At 55.2% G+C, this 15,232-nt stretch overlaps 1 protein-coding gene across 2 annotated transcripts in view; it reads right to left on the reverse strand.

The window, feature by feature from the left end:
* Positions 1-15,232, reverse strand: part of TOP3A (DNA topoisomerase III alpha) — a 29,395-nt gene that overhangs the window by 13,558 nt on the left and 605 nt on the right. For both annotated transcript variants that reach the window (XM_062215709.1, XM_062215710.1), the window contains exons 2-10: positions 10,284-10,343; positions 9,933-10,006; positions 8,977-9,052; positions 8,163-8,271; positions 6,420-6,563; positions 6,139-6,309; positions 5,483-5,583; positions 2,723-2,797; positions 1,513-1,595 (exon numbers count right to left, since the gene is read on the reverse strand). In XM_062215709.1, coding sequence (XP_062071693.1) covers positions 1,513-1,595; positions 2,723-2,797; positions 5,483-5,583; positions 6,139-6,309; positions 6,420-6,563; positions 8,163-8,271; positions 8,977-9,052; positions 9,933-10,006; positions 10,284-10,343 — 893 coding nt within the window. The remainder of the gene's footprint in view (positions 1-1,512; positions 1,596-2,722; positions 2,798-5,482; positions 5,584-6,138; positions 6,310-6,419; positions 6,564-8,162; positions 8,272-8,976; positions 9,053-9,932; positions 10,007-10,283; positions 10,344-15,232) is intronic.

Genomic DNA, 15,232 nt, shown 5'->3' on the forward strand with positions numbered 1-15,232 from the left:
GATCCGCCCAGCACAGCACATGGCCCTCATGTGCCCCGACAGTCCCAACAGCACATGTCCCTATGACTGTTTTTCTTATAGACTTGTTTACTCGGAAGGCAGAGTGGAGGAGGGTGGAAGGTGGGAGGAAATGTAGAGAGGAGGGTGGGGGAGAGAGATCTCTTCCGTTTGCTGTTTCACTCCCTGAATGGTGGCAATAACTGGGGTTGGGCCAGGCTGAAGCCAGGAGCCAGGAACTCATCTGGGTCTTCCCTGTTGGGGGTGGGGGCCATCATTCACTGCCCCCCAGGTGCAGTAGCAGGGAGCTGGAACAGAAGCAAGGTAGCCAGGACTCGACCTAACACTCTGATAATGGATGCCAGCATCATGAAGGGCGCTTAATCCACTAAGCCACAACACTGGCCTCTCTCAGCACTTTTTTTTTTTTTTTTTTTTTAAGGCTGGCGCCGCGGCTCACTAGGCTAATCCTCTGCCTGTGGCGCCAACACCCTGGGTTCTAGTGCCGGTTGGGGCGCCGGATTCTGTCCCAGTTGCTCCTCTTCCAGTCCAGCTCTCTGCTGTGGCCCGGGAAGGCAGTGGAGGATGGCTCAGGTATTTGGGCCCTGCACGGGCATGGGAAACCAGGGGAAGAACCTGGCTCCTGGCTTCAGATCAGCACAGTGCGCCGGCTGCAGTGGCCATTGGAGGGTGAACCAACGGAAAAAGGAAGACCTTTCTCTCTCACTGTCCACTCTGCCTGTCAAAAAAATTTTTTTTTATTTTATTTCTTTGAAAGGCAGAGTTACACAGAGAGAGAGAAACATCTTCTATCAGCTTGTTTACTCCTCAAATGGCCACAGAGGCCAGGGCTGGGCCAGGCGGAAGCCAGGAGCCTGGAAAGCCACCTGGGTCTCCCAGGCAGGTACAGGGGCCATCAACAGCTGCTTTCCCAGGCGCAATACCAAAGATCTGGGTCAGCAGAGGGGCAGCCAGGACCTGAACTGGTGCCTACACAGGGCGATGGAGCTGCAGGTGGCAGCTTAACCCACCGTACCACAACACTGGCCCCTCACTTAAGAGAATGTAGGCCAGTAAAAGAATATACCTTACTCACATGCTGGCCACGTACAAACTGAGAGAGTTCCTTCCTTCACACAAGTCTCCCAAATCCAGTGTATATCACACATTTATAGCACACCCCGATACGGACAACCCAAATCTCTAACACTCAACAGTCGTGCACCACAGGGCCAGCTTTCACAGGCAAACGACCCCTGAGGGTTCCAGCTGTTGTCTGTCCCTTGTCAGGACCCCCGGGAAGAGCTGCGGGGGGCTCAAAGGGTGGGGCCTGAACTTCCTCTGTGGCTCTCACACTGAAACATCCTCTCCATATCAGACAAGAGAAGCCAACGTCCAGCCCTTCAGTTTCAGAGCTTCAGGGGGATCTAAACAGTCTGTGTTCTCACGAGTTGAATTTCTAACGTATTTCATACCCTGATAATGATGGTCCGAGCTCCCCACCCAAATACTTACCCTTGTGTGTAGAGCTTTTCAGCAATCCGCATGGTTTCTTTAGCATTTATCCTCAACTTGCGCGAAGCCAGCTTCTCGAGTTCCTGTTAAACAGGTCAGCAGCCACATTAGGTACAGAGCATGAGCCACGGGGCAAGACACGCCCACAACCCACCCTCAGAGAGCTCAGGTCCCCGGCACTCCAGCGGCTGCAGTCACGCTGGGGCGGGCGCGGGGTGGGGGGACCTGACCGTGCCCCAGGAAGACTTCAGGGTCTGCCCAGAGGAGCCAGGTCCCAGGCCATGGCTCTCAGATGTTGACCAGGGAAACTCACTGGGGGAGCCACATTCCTCATGAGCCGTCTGCACCGATTTTAACACAAGCAATGGGACAGCCGCACCTTGCAAATGCTCCGGATGGCCCCGTAACTCCCCTGGATGATGAAAACCGTCCTCTGGGGGCCCTTGGGGGAGAACCAGCTGCTCTTCTCCCCAGGTGGCCTCAACAATGCCCCTGACTGTATGTCAACACACATTCAGCCAGTGAGGCGTCACCTATGCCTATGACATCATATCACCCACGAAGTTCCCCCGGTAGCCCAGGGACAACTACACAGTGGCTGATCTGAGACCGAGGACACACTGACCACCCTCCCCGAGCATCTCCTGGCCTGCACCTTCTCCACGTTCATCCTCCAGCGTTCACCCTGACACCCATCTGGCCTGAATTCTGCTGAGGGGCGACTCTGGGCAGGGGCACCCCGACCCCATTTACTCAGACTTGTTCCCGTGGGTATGGCCCTGACTGCGGTCCAAAAGTTTGAGGAATCCATGCTAAGTTCATGTAGCAGATACGCAAAATGATGTTTACACCGATTACACCACAACTTGGTGGTGGTGGTGGTGGGGAGGTACAGGCTACTCTGATTGCAATGCTGTAGAAATATGCATATGAAAAATACAGGAAGACTCCAGCTCAGCAATTATGTAAGGACAGTGAAACAGTGATGGTATGGGTCCTCTGTCTTCCTCTTTTTGCTTCTCAAACGCCACACAGCAGTTACACTGCATTTGTTTAAAAGAAAAAGCATCCAGAGGGCAAGCAAACTGTTGGCTGTGTGACCTGGTGGCCGCCAGGTCGCTCCTCTGGGTCTGCTCTCACGGCAGAACCCCAGGCCCAACAACTAGAAATGATCATTCCTCGCACCCACACCAGTCCTTCTAGAACATACCACGGTGTCCAAAGCTTGCGGCCTCCACTTGCTCTTTGGCTTAGACCTGACCTCCACCACAGTTGCTGTGGGATCCTAGAGAGCCAAAAGCACAGACACATTACACCAGGCTGTGCACGGTCTCCGGTCCCCCGTGCCACACGCCTGCCCACCGCAGCCCATCTCACTTGCAGCCAACAGTGCAGGGAGCACTGATAACCCCATTCCCACCTACACCAAGACTAAAAAAAAAAAAAGATTTATTTATGTGTAAGGTAGAGTGACAGAGAGGGAGGGAAAGAGAGAGAGATCTTCCATTCACTGGCTCACTCCTTAAATGGCTGCAACAGCAAAGGCTGGGCCAGGCTTAAGCCTGGCCAGGAACTCCACCCTGCTAAGTGACTAAGTACGTGGGCCACCATCTGTCGCCCTCCCTGGCGCCATCAGCAGGAAACTGGATCCAAAGAGGAGTGGCTGAGGCCTGAACTGGCACTCCGCTATGGCAAACCAACACTGCCAGTGGTGGCTTAACCCACTGCTCCAACACTGGCCCTTCAAACCAGGATTTGTTTATAACGTAATTTATTTGAAAGGTGGAAAGACGGAGTCAGAATTAGATTTCCCATTCACTGGTTCACCTTTTTTAAGATTTATTTATTTTTTATTTATTTGAAAGACAGAGTTACAGAGAGAGGTAGAGACAGAAAGAGAGGTCTTCCATCCACTGGTTTACTCCCCAGATGGCCCCAACGGCTGGAGCTGCACTGATCCGAAGCCAAGAGCCAGGAGCTTCTTCTGGGTCTCCCACATGTGTGCAGGGGCCCAAGGACTTGGCCATCTTCTACTGCTTTCCCAGGGCATAGCAGAGAACTAGATCAGAAGAGGAGCAGCCGGGAATCGAACCAGCGCCCACATGGGATGCCGGCACTTGCAACCCCCACTAGTTCACATCTTAAATGCCTGAAATAGCTTGGGCTGGGCCGGGCCGGGCTAAAACCAGGAGCAAGTAACTCAATCCGGGTCTCCCATATGGGAGGCAAGAACCAACTACTTGAACTGTGACCGCTGCTTCCCAGGGTCTGTGTTAGCAGGAGGCTGGCGTCAGGGGCCAGAGTGGGGAGCTGAACCCACACACTCTGACACGGGACATGGGCATCTTTACTGCCAGGCCAAACGCCTGCTCCATCAAAGCCAAGATTGTGAAAGGCAATTTTCTGAGCCCTCCGGTGCCTCCTCCAGTCTCTGAAATACAACAGCCGTGCAGCACTCGCCTCCCGAGCAGTCTCCCACCCACTCACGCACGGTGTGACTCACAGAGAACTCCACTCAGGCGATTTGCTACCCAGGACCTTAGAACATCAAAACCCGAGCTCCTCCCTCCCAGGGGCCCGGTGACCAGCTGCCCTTTCCAAACAGCTCAGCGCGTACCCCGGCCCTGTTGTCCTCCGCCATCCCCCAGTGCAGGAGTCAGCATTTCAGGTCTTCTCACTTCATGAGTAAGTGTGCCGTGGCACAGAGACTCCAGGACCCCCGCGGTCAAAGGGGAGAGCAGTGCACAGACAGGGTGGGTCCTGGGAGGTGGCCCGGGCTCCAGGAGGAGCGCGGATACACTGAGCCCAACCTGTGCTCTGCCACTCACTGGCTCTGATGTCATCTGCGAAGCCAAGCTTCACGGCTCTGATTGCCTCACCTGTCAACTGGGGATCATCCCGATCCTCACTAGACAAAGTAACCTGCAACCAAGTGTGCCTGGCACACAGCAGGGGTTTCCTAATTATGGCTGTGAGCACAGGAAGCTGGAAGCACACCACAGGTTATCAAACCTAGAAAGCGCCGAGATTTACTGAGGAACCACTGTGCACAGCCAGGCAACCAAGCGCCGACAGACAGGAAGTGGCATCACAGACCCTCAGTGTGCGGTTCAGGGAACGTAAAGGCAGGGTCCCAACTCCACCACGGACCGTCCTGCAGCCTCCCCAGCAGAGCGGGCTTCTGTGTCCAGCACAGCAGGACTGCGCCCTCCTTGTCCCCCAAGCCATTCTCCACTCCTTTCCCGTGTATTTCCTCCTGGCGTTTCTCACTGTGAGACGGGTGTGTGACTTCGTCGCCCAGATCTGTTCCCCTGAGCCACAGGAGGGGGCTGCAGCAGAGGCTGCCCACACGGCAGCGTCCAGGATTCAGGCTGTCCAGCTCATCCCTGCTGGTCTCTGCTGACGGCACAGCCTCAGGGAGGGACTTCAGTCACATGGCTCTCAAAACTTCTGATCTCAGGGGGGTCGGCACTGTGGCATAGTAGGCTAAGCCTCTGCCTGTGGCGCTGGCATCCCATATGCTCAACGGTTTGAGTTCCAGCTGCTTCTCTTCCAATCCAGCTCTCTGCTATGGCCTGGGAAAGCAGTAGAAGATGGCCCAGTACTTGGGCCCCTGCACCTGCATGGGAGACCTGGAAGAAGCTCCTGGCTTTGGGTCAGCACAGCTCCAGCCATTGTGGCCATATAGGGAGTGAACCAGAGATCAAAGACTTCTCTCTCTATCTGCAACTCTACCTCTCAAATAAATAAACAAAATCATTTAAAAAAAATTCTGATTTTATCTGCAAGTTCTGCAGCTCCTTCCCTCCACAGTTTTAGTGCTGTTCTCAAGTCTTGCTGGTCCTCCAGTATCGATGGTCTGGGATGCAAGCTGAGCGCCAGGACCGTCCCCAGTCCGCCAACGGAGAGGGAGCAACGTGGGAGGCTGCAGGGTGCTTCCCAGGTCACTCACGGTCCACGGACGTCTTACCTCCATACACAGCTGGTAGAGCACGAGACATGCCGTGTGGTTAAAGAGCCGGTGCCTCTTCCAGTGGAACTCTACAACCCCATCTCGGTGGTCATGAGTCACTACATTGGAGAGAAAACAGAAAGGCGGGACTCAGGGAAGCCACACCCTGTGACAGAGAGGAAAGGGCTCTCGCAGCGAAGGTCAAAGGAGCACGAAGTGAGGAAAAGTCTCCGGGTAACTAAGGAAGGAAAATCGAAATAATGCGGCAGGGTGAGGGGGCGACAAGACTAAAGAGAATCACATTGAAATAATTCATTTTTATTTGAAAGGCAGATCTCCCATCCACTGGTTCAGTCCCCAGATGCCTGCAACAGCTGAGCCTGGGTCAGGCTGAAGCTAGGAGGCCGGAAGTCAACCCGGGCCTCTCAGGTAGGTGGCAGGGGCCCAAGCACTGAGCCGTCACCTGCTGCCTCCCAGGTGTGCATCAGCAGGGAGTAGGCATCAGAAGCAGAGCCTGGACTCGAACCCAGGAACTCCAGGGTAGAATGCAGGCATCTGACTAGGGCTGAATGCCCGCCCCTGAAATCGCACATCTTCCTGGGGGGATTAATGCTCCACGGCCCCGTTTCTCCTGGGCCCAGAGGCCATACGTGAAGCAAGCCCCCGAGGCTTACCTTTGATTCTATGGAAGACTTCCGGCACAAAAGCCTGAATGGCTTTGAACCTCTCCACCACGAAGCCCAGCGTTGGGAACTGGCAGCTGCCGTAACTGATGAGCTGCTCGGCCAGCACCTGGGGAAAGATCTTCTGCAGCCGTAAGGTCTGGAACCTGGTGAAGGCGGCTCCTGCAGAGGCGGAGAAAGGGACGGGGATGAGGGCAACGCCGGCCGCACACGCAGACACAGACGCGGGAACCCAGCACAGCGGGCCACAGGAGGGCTGCCAGGCTCCTCACCGATCCTCAGGTCCAGCTCCTGCCTCACGTCCACAGCGTCGCTCACTCTCTGATCGGGCTCGGTCAGGTTCTCACAGGCCGCCCTCACAGCCCGGGGCGTGATCTCCGAGAAGCGGGCTCTCAGCACCTGCAGGCCGGGCTTCACTGCGAAACACAGAGACACACCACACTGTCCTCCCCAGCCCCAAGGGCTCACGTCTCTGCAGTCAGCAGAGAGGCACAGCAGCTCAAGAAGCTGTGCAGCAACCCACTCAGCTGTTAGGTTACATGGAGCACGAGGCCTGAGAGGGAGACACCACTGTGACCTTTACATTGAGCCTTGTGAGACATCGGAGTGGAGGGGCCGGCGCTGCGGCATGCCGGGCAAAGCTACCGCCTGCAGCGTCGGCATCCCACATGGGCGCTGGTTCAAGTCCCGGCTGCTCCACTTCCAATCCAGCTCTCTGCTATGGCCTGGGAAAGCAGTGGAAGATGGCCCAAGTCCTTGGGTCCCTGTACCCACGTGGGAGATCCGGAAGAAGCTCCTGGCTTCGGATCGGCTCAGCTCTGGCCATTGCAGCCAATTGCAGAATGAACCAGCGGATGGAAGACCTCTCTCCGCCTCTCCTTCTCTGTGTAACTCTGACTTTAAAGTAAAATAAATAAATTTTTAAAAAACATTTCAAAGTCAGAGTTACAGTGAAGGAGAGGCAGAGGCGGAGAGAAAGACAGTGATCTTCAATCCGCCGGTTCACTCTCCAAATGGCAATGATGACCGGGGCTGGGTCGGTCCGAAGCCAGGGGCCCAAGCACTTGGGCCACCTTCCGCTACTTTCTCAGGCATATTAGCAGGGAGCTGGATGAGAAGTGGAGCTGCCAGGACTCGAATTGGTGCCCATATGGGATGCCAGCACTGCAGGCGGAGACTTAACCTTGTACGCCACAGTGCTAGCCCCATAAATAAATCTCAAATAAATAGTCCACACATAAAATGGTAGTTTTTTTTTAAAAAGATAAGCTTATTTTGGTGCTTACATTTTTTTTTTTTTTTTTGGACAGGCAGAGTGGACAGTGAGAGAGAGAGAGACAGAGAGAAAGGTCTTCCTTTTACCGTTGGTTCACCCTCCAATGGCTGCTGCGGCCGGCACACCGTGCTGATCCGAAGCCAGGAGCCAGGTGCTTCTCCTGGTCTCCCATGGGGTGCAGGGCCCAAGCACTTGGGCCATCCTCCACTGCACTCCCGGGCCACAGCAGAGAGCTGACCTGGAAGAGGGGCAACCGGGACAGAATCCGGCGCCCCGACCGGGACTAGAACCCGGTGTGCCGGCGCCACTAGGCGGAGGATTAGCCTAGTGAGCCGCGGCGCCGGCCGGTGCTTACATTTTTTGAGACCCCTGGATAGTTTCCCCACAATATGTGTTTTCCAGGAACTTTCCGAAGTATCTGTGTCTGCATTCATTTCCACAATTCAGCACACAGGCAGAGAAAACGCCACAGAAAACCTCCATTTCCCCGGGAGGCGGACACTGCACCCATAGCCAGCAGGGACGGAGCAGGCCCTGGGCCAAACGGCCACGCCGCGTGTGAACTCTGAATGCTCTCGGCAGCCCCGACACAAGATGCGGGGGCTGCCTGGGGAGTGGTGCACGGCTCAGGAGGAGGAATGTGTGCACGCGCTCAGCCCGGCCTAGGTGCACACACGCAGCGGAGAGCCCGCTCCTCACAGGGTCCCCAGGCAGGGGGCGCCGGGGCGGCGGCACTCACCGGCCTTGCACACGTGGATGATCTCAAAGCCGATGTTCTCGCCCTCTCTGTCACAGTCGGTCCAGATCAGCAGCGCTTGGCACTGCCGCGTCTCGCGTTCCAGGGTTTTCTGAAGTGCGTGGTGGAGAGAGAGCAGTGAGAGCGGAAGCCGTCTGCCCACTAGAGAGCTGACGGAGGACGCACGCCTTCTCAGCGTGCCGGCTCTGTGCAGGAACAGCAGAGGAAGCTGCTCTCAGCAGCACTAAGGACAGGGAGGGCAGACGGTCCATCTTCACACCCCTAAGGGAACGTCTGCGAGACGGAAGGTTTAATACCACCACACCGATACGGCGAAACCCACAGCCCGGGTCCCACACACTTCCAACACCAGCAGCTCTGAGCCCGTGCTGGTTAAAAAATGAGCCCCAACTGCGATTCATCCCGAGGAGATTTCCTACTTGGAGGTGGACTGGTTACAGGTGCCCCGAGTGCCCGGGGAGCCGACAGCTTCCTGTCAAGTAAGTAAGTAAGCGAGATACACCTTGGAGCCGCCTCTGTCCCAGCAGGGAGGCCAGAGAGTAATTTGACAAAACTCACTTTCAGGGGTTATTTAAACAACTGCTACTCATCTAAAAGGCGCCCTTCAGTCCTGGGGCCACCAAGTGTACACAGCCTCACGACACAGTGGATGCGGTAACTTTTTTCAGTCACGGTACGGAGTTAGGTGGAAAACCGCATCTCCAAATTCCGATGCATTAAAAATACAGAAACCACTCAGCTTGACTGCTCATGGCTAGTCCAACCTCAGCGCCGGATGTCTTCTGAAAGACCCTACCTTGATGTCCACGAAATTGTCCGGGCAGTATTTTTCAATTTCTGCCTCAAAGAGGGCAAGAGGGTTGCAGCTCTGCCTGAAAAAGAAAAGCACAGCCCTCCCTCAGCACCACAGAGCCCCGCGCTCTAGGGGGACACGGGGCCCCCTCAGCACCACAGAGCCCCGCGCTCTAGGGGGACACGGCCCTCCCTCAGCACCACAGAGCCCCGCGCTCTAGGGGGACACGGGGCCCCCTCAGCACCACAGAGCCCCGCGCTCTAGGGGGACACGGGGCCCCCTCAGCACCACAGAGCCCCGCGCTCTAGGGGGACACGGCGCCCCCTCAGCACCACAGAGCCCCGCGCTCTAGGGGGACACGGGGCTCCCTCAGCTCCACAGAGCCCCGCACTCTAGGGGGACACGGGGCTCCCTCAGCACCACAGAGCCCCGCGCTCTAGGGGGACACGGGGCCCCCTCAGCACCACAGAGCCCCGCGCTCTAGGGGGACACGGGGCCCCCTCAGCACCACAGAGCCCCGCGCTCTAGGGGGACACGGCGCCCCCTCAGCACCACAGAGCCCCGCGCTCTAGGGGGACACGGCGCCCCCTCAGCACCACAGAGCCCCGCGCTCTAGGGGGAACACAGCCCTCCCTCAGCACCACAGAGCCCCGCGCTCTAGGGGGACACGGGGCCCCCTCAGCACCACAGAGCCCCGCACTCTAGGGGGACACGGGGCCCCCTCAGCACCACAGAGCCCCGCGCTCTAGGGGGACACGGGGCCCCCTCAGCACCACAGAGCCCCGCGCTCTAGGGGGACACGGGGCCCCCTCAGCACCACAGAGCCCCACGCTCTAGGGGGACACGGGGCCCCCTCAGCACCACAGAGCCCTGCTTTGCGGGACACAGGGCTTTTCCCCATCACAGCTCCCTGTGATAACCAGAAAGCCCCCCTCCCCCCCCCCCGGCAGTGCACTGACCATTTTCGAAACTGCATCTGGAAGTCGTGAGCCAGCAAATGTCCAGAAACCGACGTCATGATCATGGTGACATTCTAAGCAATAAAAATTGAGGTCAGTCTGTGTTTGCACGCGTATTTTGCCAAATCACTCAGATGAAGGGAGGACTTTCTACTACAGGAAAACAAAACAAACACAGCTCTTCAAAGCCAAGAGCCTTGAGGTCGTGGCACTGTTCACTGTCGAGGCAGTGACAAGCTCTACACACGGCCGGGCTAACTCTGGCTCAGCAGTTAGAGGATGCAGGGCTGCAGCTGAACCCCCAGACCCCAGAGCCCACGTCAGTGTCACGATGAACAGAGTAGCACCTACCTGGCCACACAAGTGATAATCAAACTCATAGATCTTATTGAATTTAGACAGTCCTTCTCTCTGTAAACAAAACAGAAGTGATTAATAAAAAACAAATCTATCCTCAGCACAAAGATCAAGCAAAACCATGTCAAGTGCAGATATTAAAAATGCAGTAGTGACCAATCCAGCTCTCTGCTGTGGCCTGGGAAAGCGGTGGAACACGGCTCCTAGTCCTTGGGCCCCTGCACCTGGAGGAAGCTCCTGGCTCCTGGTTTCGGATCAGCCCAGCTCCATCACTCTGGCCACCTACGGAGTGAACCAGCGGATGGAAGACCTCTCTCTCTCTCTCTCTCTCTGCTTCTATCTCTCTGTAACTCTGCCTTTCAAATAATTAAATATATATATATATATATATATATATATATTTTTTTTAATGCAGTAGTAATTCCCAGAGATAAGAAGGAGGGTAAATGATCAGGACAGAATCCATGGCATTCTTTATTCTGGAAGACCACCTTCTGATAAGAGACTGGACTTGTCCAAGGTCACGAGACAAATCCAAGCACAGAAAGGATTAGGGTAAAAGAATCTCTTCATCTCCTTCCCCCACCTGGCTGTTACTTCCCGGCCACACATGTGCACCAACGCACTGGTGGTCACAGCCAAGGCCCTCAACTCTCTGAGCCCCCCTTTATTCCGGAATGAAGCTGTCTCTCAAGTTGCTTCCAACTCTGAAATGCAACAACCCAGCGAGCCCTGACCAGAACTGGAATGCAGTCCACACAGCACTTCGAGCCCCTCTCTCAGTGTCCCACCCCGACAGGTGCTCATCGCAGTCCAGCCTGTGAGTGTCACACCAACACTGAACACAGACGAGGGGAAGGCCGGCCGGGAACCCAGGCGCCGTTCGCGCCAAGAAGGGTGAGTATCAGAAGCTGCTCCCTCAAGTTCTCTCTGTGAAACACCAACTGAGGGGCTCTGAGGCGTACTGGCACGCTTCTACAGGGAAATGATTCATCTGATAACTCAAGAGCTCCAGCCGGGGCAACGTCGGCAAGAACAGAAAACCTCCTCTACAAATCCCAACGGCTCGTGAGGTTCTTTTAGGAAGAGAGGTCAGGAAATGACCTCGTGAGTTCCAACTTCTTTTTAAGAAAGTATTGGTGGGGCCGGCGCTGTGATGGAGTGGGTAAAGCTGCCGCCTGTAGCGCCAACATCTCATATGGTCACTGGTTCGAGTCCCGGCTGCTCCTCTTCTGACCCACCTCTCTGCTATGGCCTGGGAAAGCACTAGAAGATGGCCCAAGTCCTTGGGCCCCTGCACCCACGTGGGAGACCCGGAAGAAGCTCCTGGCTCCTGGCTTCGCATCAGCGCAGCTCCAGCCATTGTGGCCATCTTGGGAGTGAACCAAAAGGTGGAAGGCCTTTCTCTCTGTCTATAACTCTACCTCTCAAATAAATAAATCTTTTAAAAACCACAAATGGGACCCAATCCCCACCCACATGTCTACTTGGCTCACCTCTGTGGATGAAGAAAAAGCATTTGACCCAAATTCAATCCTTTCATGATAAAGACTCAAGGAGCCAGGAATAGACAGGCACTTCCTGTCTATGCCATTTATGACAACCCCACAGCTAACACTAACAGGATGAGAGGAAGAAAGCAATCTCCTTTGAAGGCCAGGAACAACACAAGAACGCCCACTCTGCCCCTGCCAGTCCATTCTGTACTAGAAACTTCAGCAGAAGCATTAGGCGAGCAAAAGAAATAAAAGACATTCCACTGACAGAGGAAGAAGCAGAACTATATCCAGAAACGACATTCCCTTTTACACAGAGAACCCTAAAGAATCCACAAAAGAACCGTTAGTGTCAATAAGCAAATCCAGTAAAATGGCAGGACACAAGATCAACACGCAAAAATCGGTGTTTCTACACATTAGTGGTGGACGCTCTGAGAAGGAAATTAAGGAAGTAACTCTGTTTACAGTAACAGTGAGAAGGATTCCTAGAACAGTGAAAAGGACAAATACCCAGGAATGAGTTTCACCAAGAAAGCGCTATACTCGCACACCGGAAACCACAACACACTGCTGAAAGAATTCAACGACAACGGAAATGAGAGCCAAGACAACCCGGATATGACTGGAAGACTAACAGGGTTAGGATGGTAACATCCCCCAAAGTGACCTCCAAACCCAATGCAGCCCTAGCCACACCTCAGTGCCGCCCCCCACACCCCTTCTTACCAGAAATGTTAAAGCTGATCCTAAACTTCACATGGAACTGCTAGGTGCCCCAACCACCCAAAATGATCTTGAAAAGAACCCAACTGGAGAACAAACATTTGCAAATTTCTAAATTTACAGCCGGTGCTGCGGCTCACTAGGCTAATCCTCCACCTGCGGTGCCGGCACCCCGGGTTCTAGTCCCAGTCGGGGCGCTGAATTCTGTCCCGGTTGCTCCTCTTCCAGTCCAGCTCTTTGCTGTGGCCCGGGAGTGCAGGGGAGGATGGCCCAGGTCCTTGGGCCCTGCATCTGCATGGGAGACCAGGAGAAGCACCTGGCTCCTGGTTTTGGATCGGCGCAGCACGCCGGCTGCAGCATGAACCAACAGAAGGAAGACCTTTCTCTCTCTCTCTCTCACTGTCTATCTGTCAAGAAAAAAATTTCTACATTTACTACAAAGCTACAGTCATCAAAACAGCACGGTGGTGGCATGAAAATACAGAAACTCAAAGGAAGCCAAAGGTAAACATCTGTGGTGAACTGGTTTTTGACAAGGGCTCAGAGCCCACCAAGGAGCATCCACAGGTAGGCTTTTCAACAAGTGATGCTGGGACAACGACCCACACACAGAAGAACGAAGCTGGACTCTCTCAGGAGAGGAAAATCAAAACGCATCGGACCTCGATGTGAGAGCTGGAATGATAAAATTCTTAGAGGCAGATCCCTCTGACCTCTCACTTCCTGGATGTAACACCAAAAGCATAACCAGCATTCCTCCAAAGAGAGTACAAAGACTGCCAACAAGCACGAGAGAAGATGCGCAGTTTTCATGGGCAAAATGCAAATCAAAGCCACAGTGAGGTACCGCATCACAACCAGCAGAAGGCAGGTAGTCACAAACACAGTCGGGTGCTTCCTCCAAAGAGTTCACACAGAGCCATCCTTCCGCTCCTAGGGGGTTTGCCCCAAAGACCCAAGAACAGAACTCAAGCGGAAACTTGCACATAAAGGTTCGCAGCAGCTCTGTGCAGGGCAGCCACAGGCAGAGAAAGCAACCACTTCCATCAACTGCTGGTTGCAGGACAAAACATCATCTTGTCCTGTAACGGGCACCGGTACCCAGCGGCAGGAAGGACCAACACCTGCTACAGCACGGGGGAACTTACAAACACCGTGCTGTGTGAGAGATGCCTGACAGGGAAGGCCACGTGTCATGGCTGCCGCTGGAGGGACCGTCCAGAACAGGCAAGTCCACAGGGAGAGAAAGCAGATTCGAGCAGATTCGTGTCTTGGGAGGTGCTGGGAGTAAAAGGGGCGGGGAGGGGGGCGTGGCACGTGACCGCTTAATGAATGCAGATTTCTTCTGGGGTGATAAGAATCTTCCCGCACTGGGTGAAGTGATGGCTGTCCGACACTCGATGTGTGAGATGCCACCCGAGTGACAGCGCAGGATGGTCCCGAGGGAAGTTTTACGTGTATTTCACCCCATCCTCTCACGGCCTCTCAACACGCCAAGCCGTTTCAAGCCGTCGGGTTGTTCCCTGTACTGTCTCCACTACTTGGCAAACGTTCCAAGAGTCAGCTCAAACAGCCGTCCAGAAACCGGCTGCGGCCTCTTGTACTTCACACGCCATGTCAGGCATTAGGGGGTGGTAGTTAACAACATGCCAAGGTACCTCAGAGTTTACAGAAGGGGCTGGCATTGTGGGGCAGCAGGTTAAGCTGCCGTTTGGAATGCCCACATCCTGTATTGGAGCCCGGAACTCCATCTAGGTCTCCCCCGTGAATGGCAGAGGCCCAGGGGTCTGAACCACCATCTGCTGCCTCCTGGGGTGCAGTAGCAGGAAGCTGGATTGCCAAGTGGAGCAGCAGGGGCTCGAACCAGCTCTCCTGGCACTTCGACGCGGGGCGAGGGCATCGCAGGTGGAGCGGCTTAACCTGCAGCCCAAAACCCCTTGAAACCTTTTTGTGTTGAAATGGACCTGAGAGGCAGAGAGCTCCCATCTGCTGGGTCAGTCCCCAAATGCCCTCCATGGCAGGGGCTAGGCCAAAGCTACAACCAGAACACAAGCCAGGTCTCCGTGGGAGGCAGGACCCATGGCACAGCTGCCTCCCGGGGCCTGCATTAGCAAGAAACTGGAGTCAGATGTCAAATCCAGGTAAGTGGGATCCTTAACCGGAAGGCTGAACTTTTTCAAGTATCTCTTATTGAGGGGTAGCACCGTGGAGCAGCAAGTTAAGCCCTGCCAGCAGCCCATCATCGGAGGGCTAGTTCGAGCCCCGGCTGCTCCACTTCCGATCCAGTTCTCTGCTATGGATTGAGAAAGCAGTAAAAGATGACCCAAGTCCTTGGGCCCCTGCACCTGCGTGCTTCGAAGACCTGGAAGAAGCTCCTGGCTCCCAATCAGATCAGTCCAAAGCTGAAGCAGGCAAACCCTGCAGATGGCCTACGGTCCTTGCAGCGCTGAAAAGAGGTGGAGCTGGGAGCCAGCATCCCGCTAACTCCCCACTCCCACTATGGCAGAGCTGGAAACAGGGGTCGAAGCTCCCCCCCTCCCCCGGGACAGGAGCACAGAGCTTCCAGAAAACCATCTTAGGACCAGGTGGTGCCCGCGGCACCTCCTCCGGGAAGCCTCCAAGGCGTACAATGAATACATTCCCGGAGCCCCCGCCCCCTACGCTTCGCGCCTCTCCCCCAATCAGTCTGCAACACGGGAGAGGGGGCAGTTCCGACCTCAC

Source organism: Lepus europaeus, chromosome 18, assembly GCF_033115175.1.
Source record: "Lepus europaeus isolate LE1 chromosome 18, mLepTim1.pri, whole genome shotgun sequence".
In the NCBI taxonomy this organism is placed as follows: Eukaryota; Metazoa; Chordata; class Mammalia; order Lagomorpha; family Leporidae; genus Lepus; species Lepus europaeus.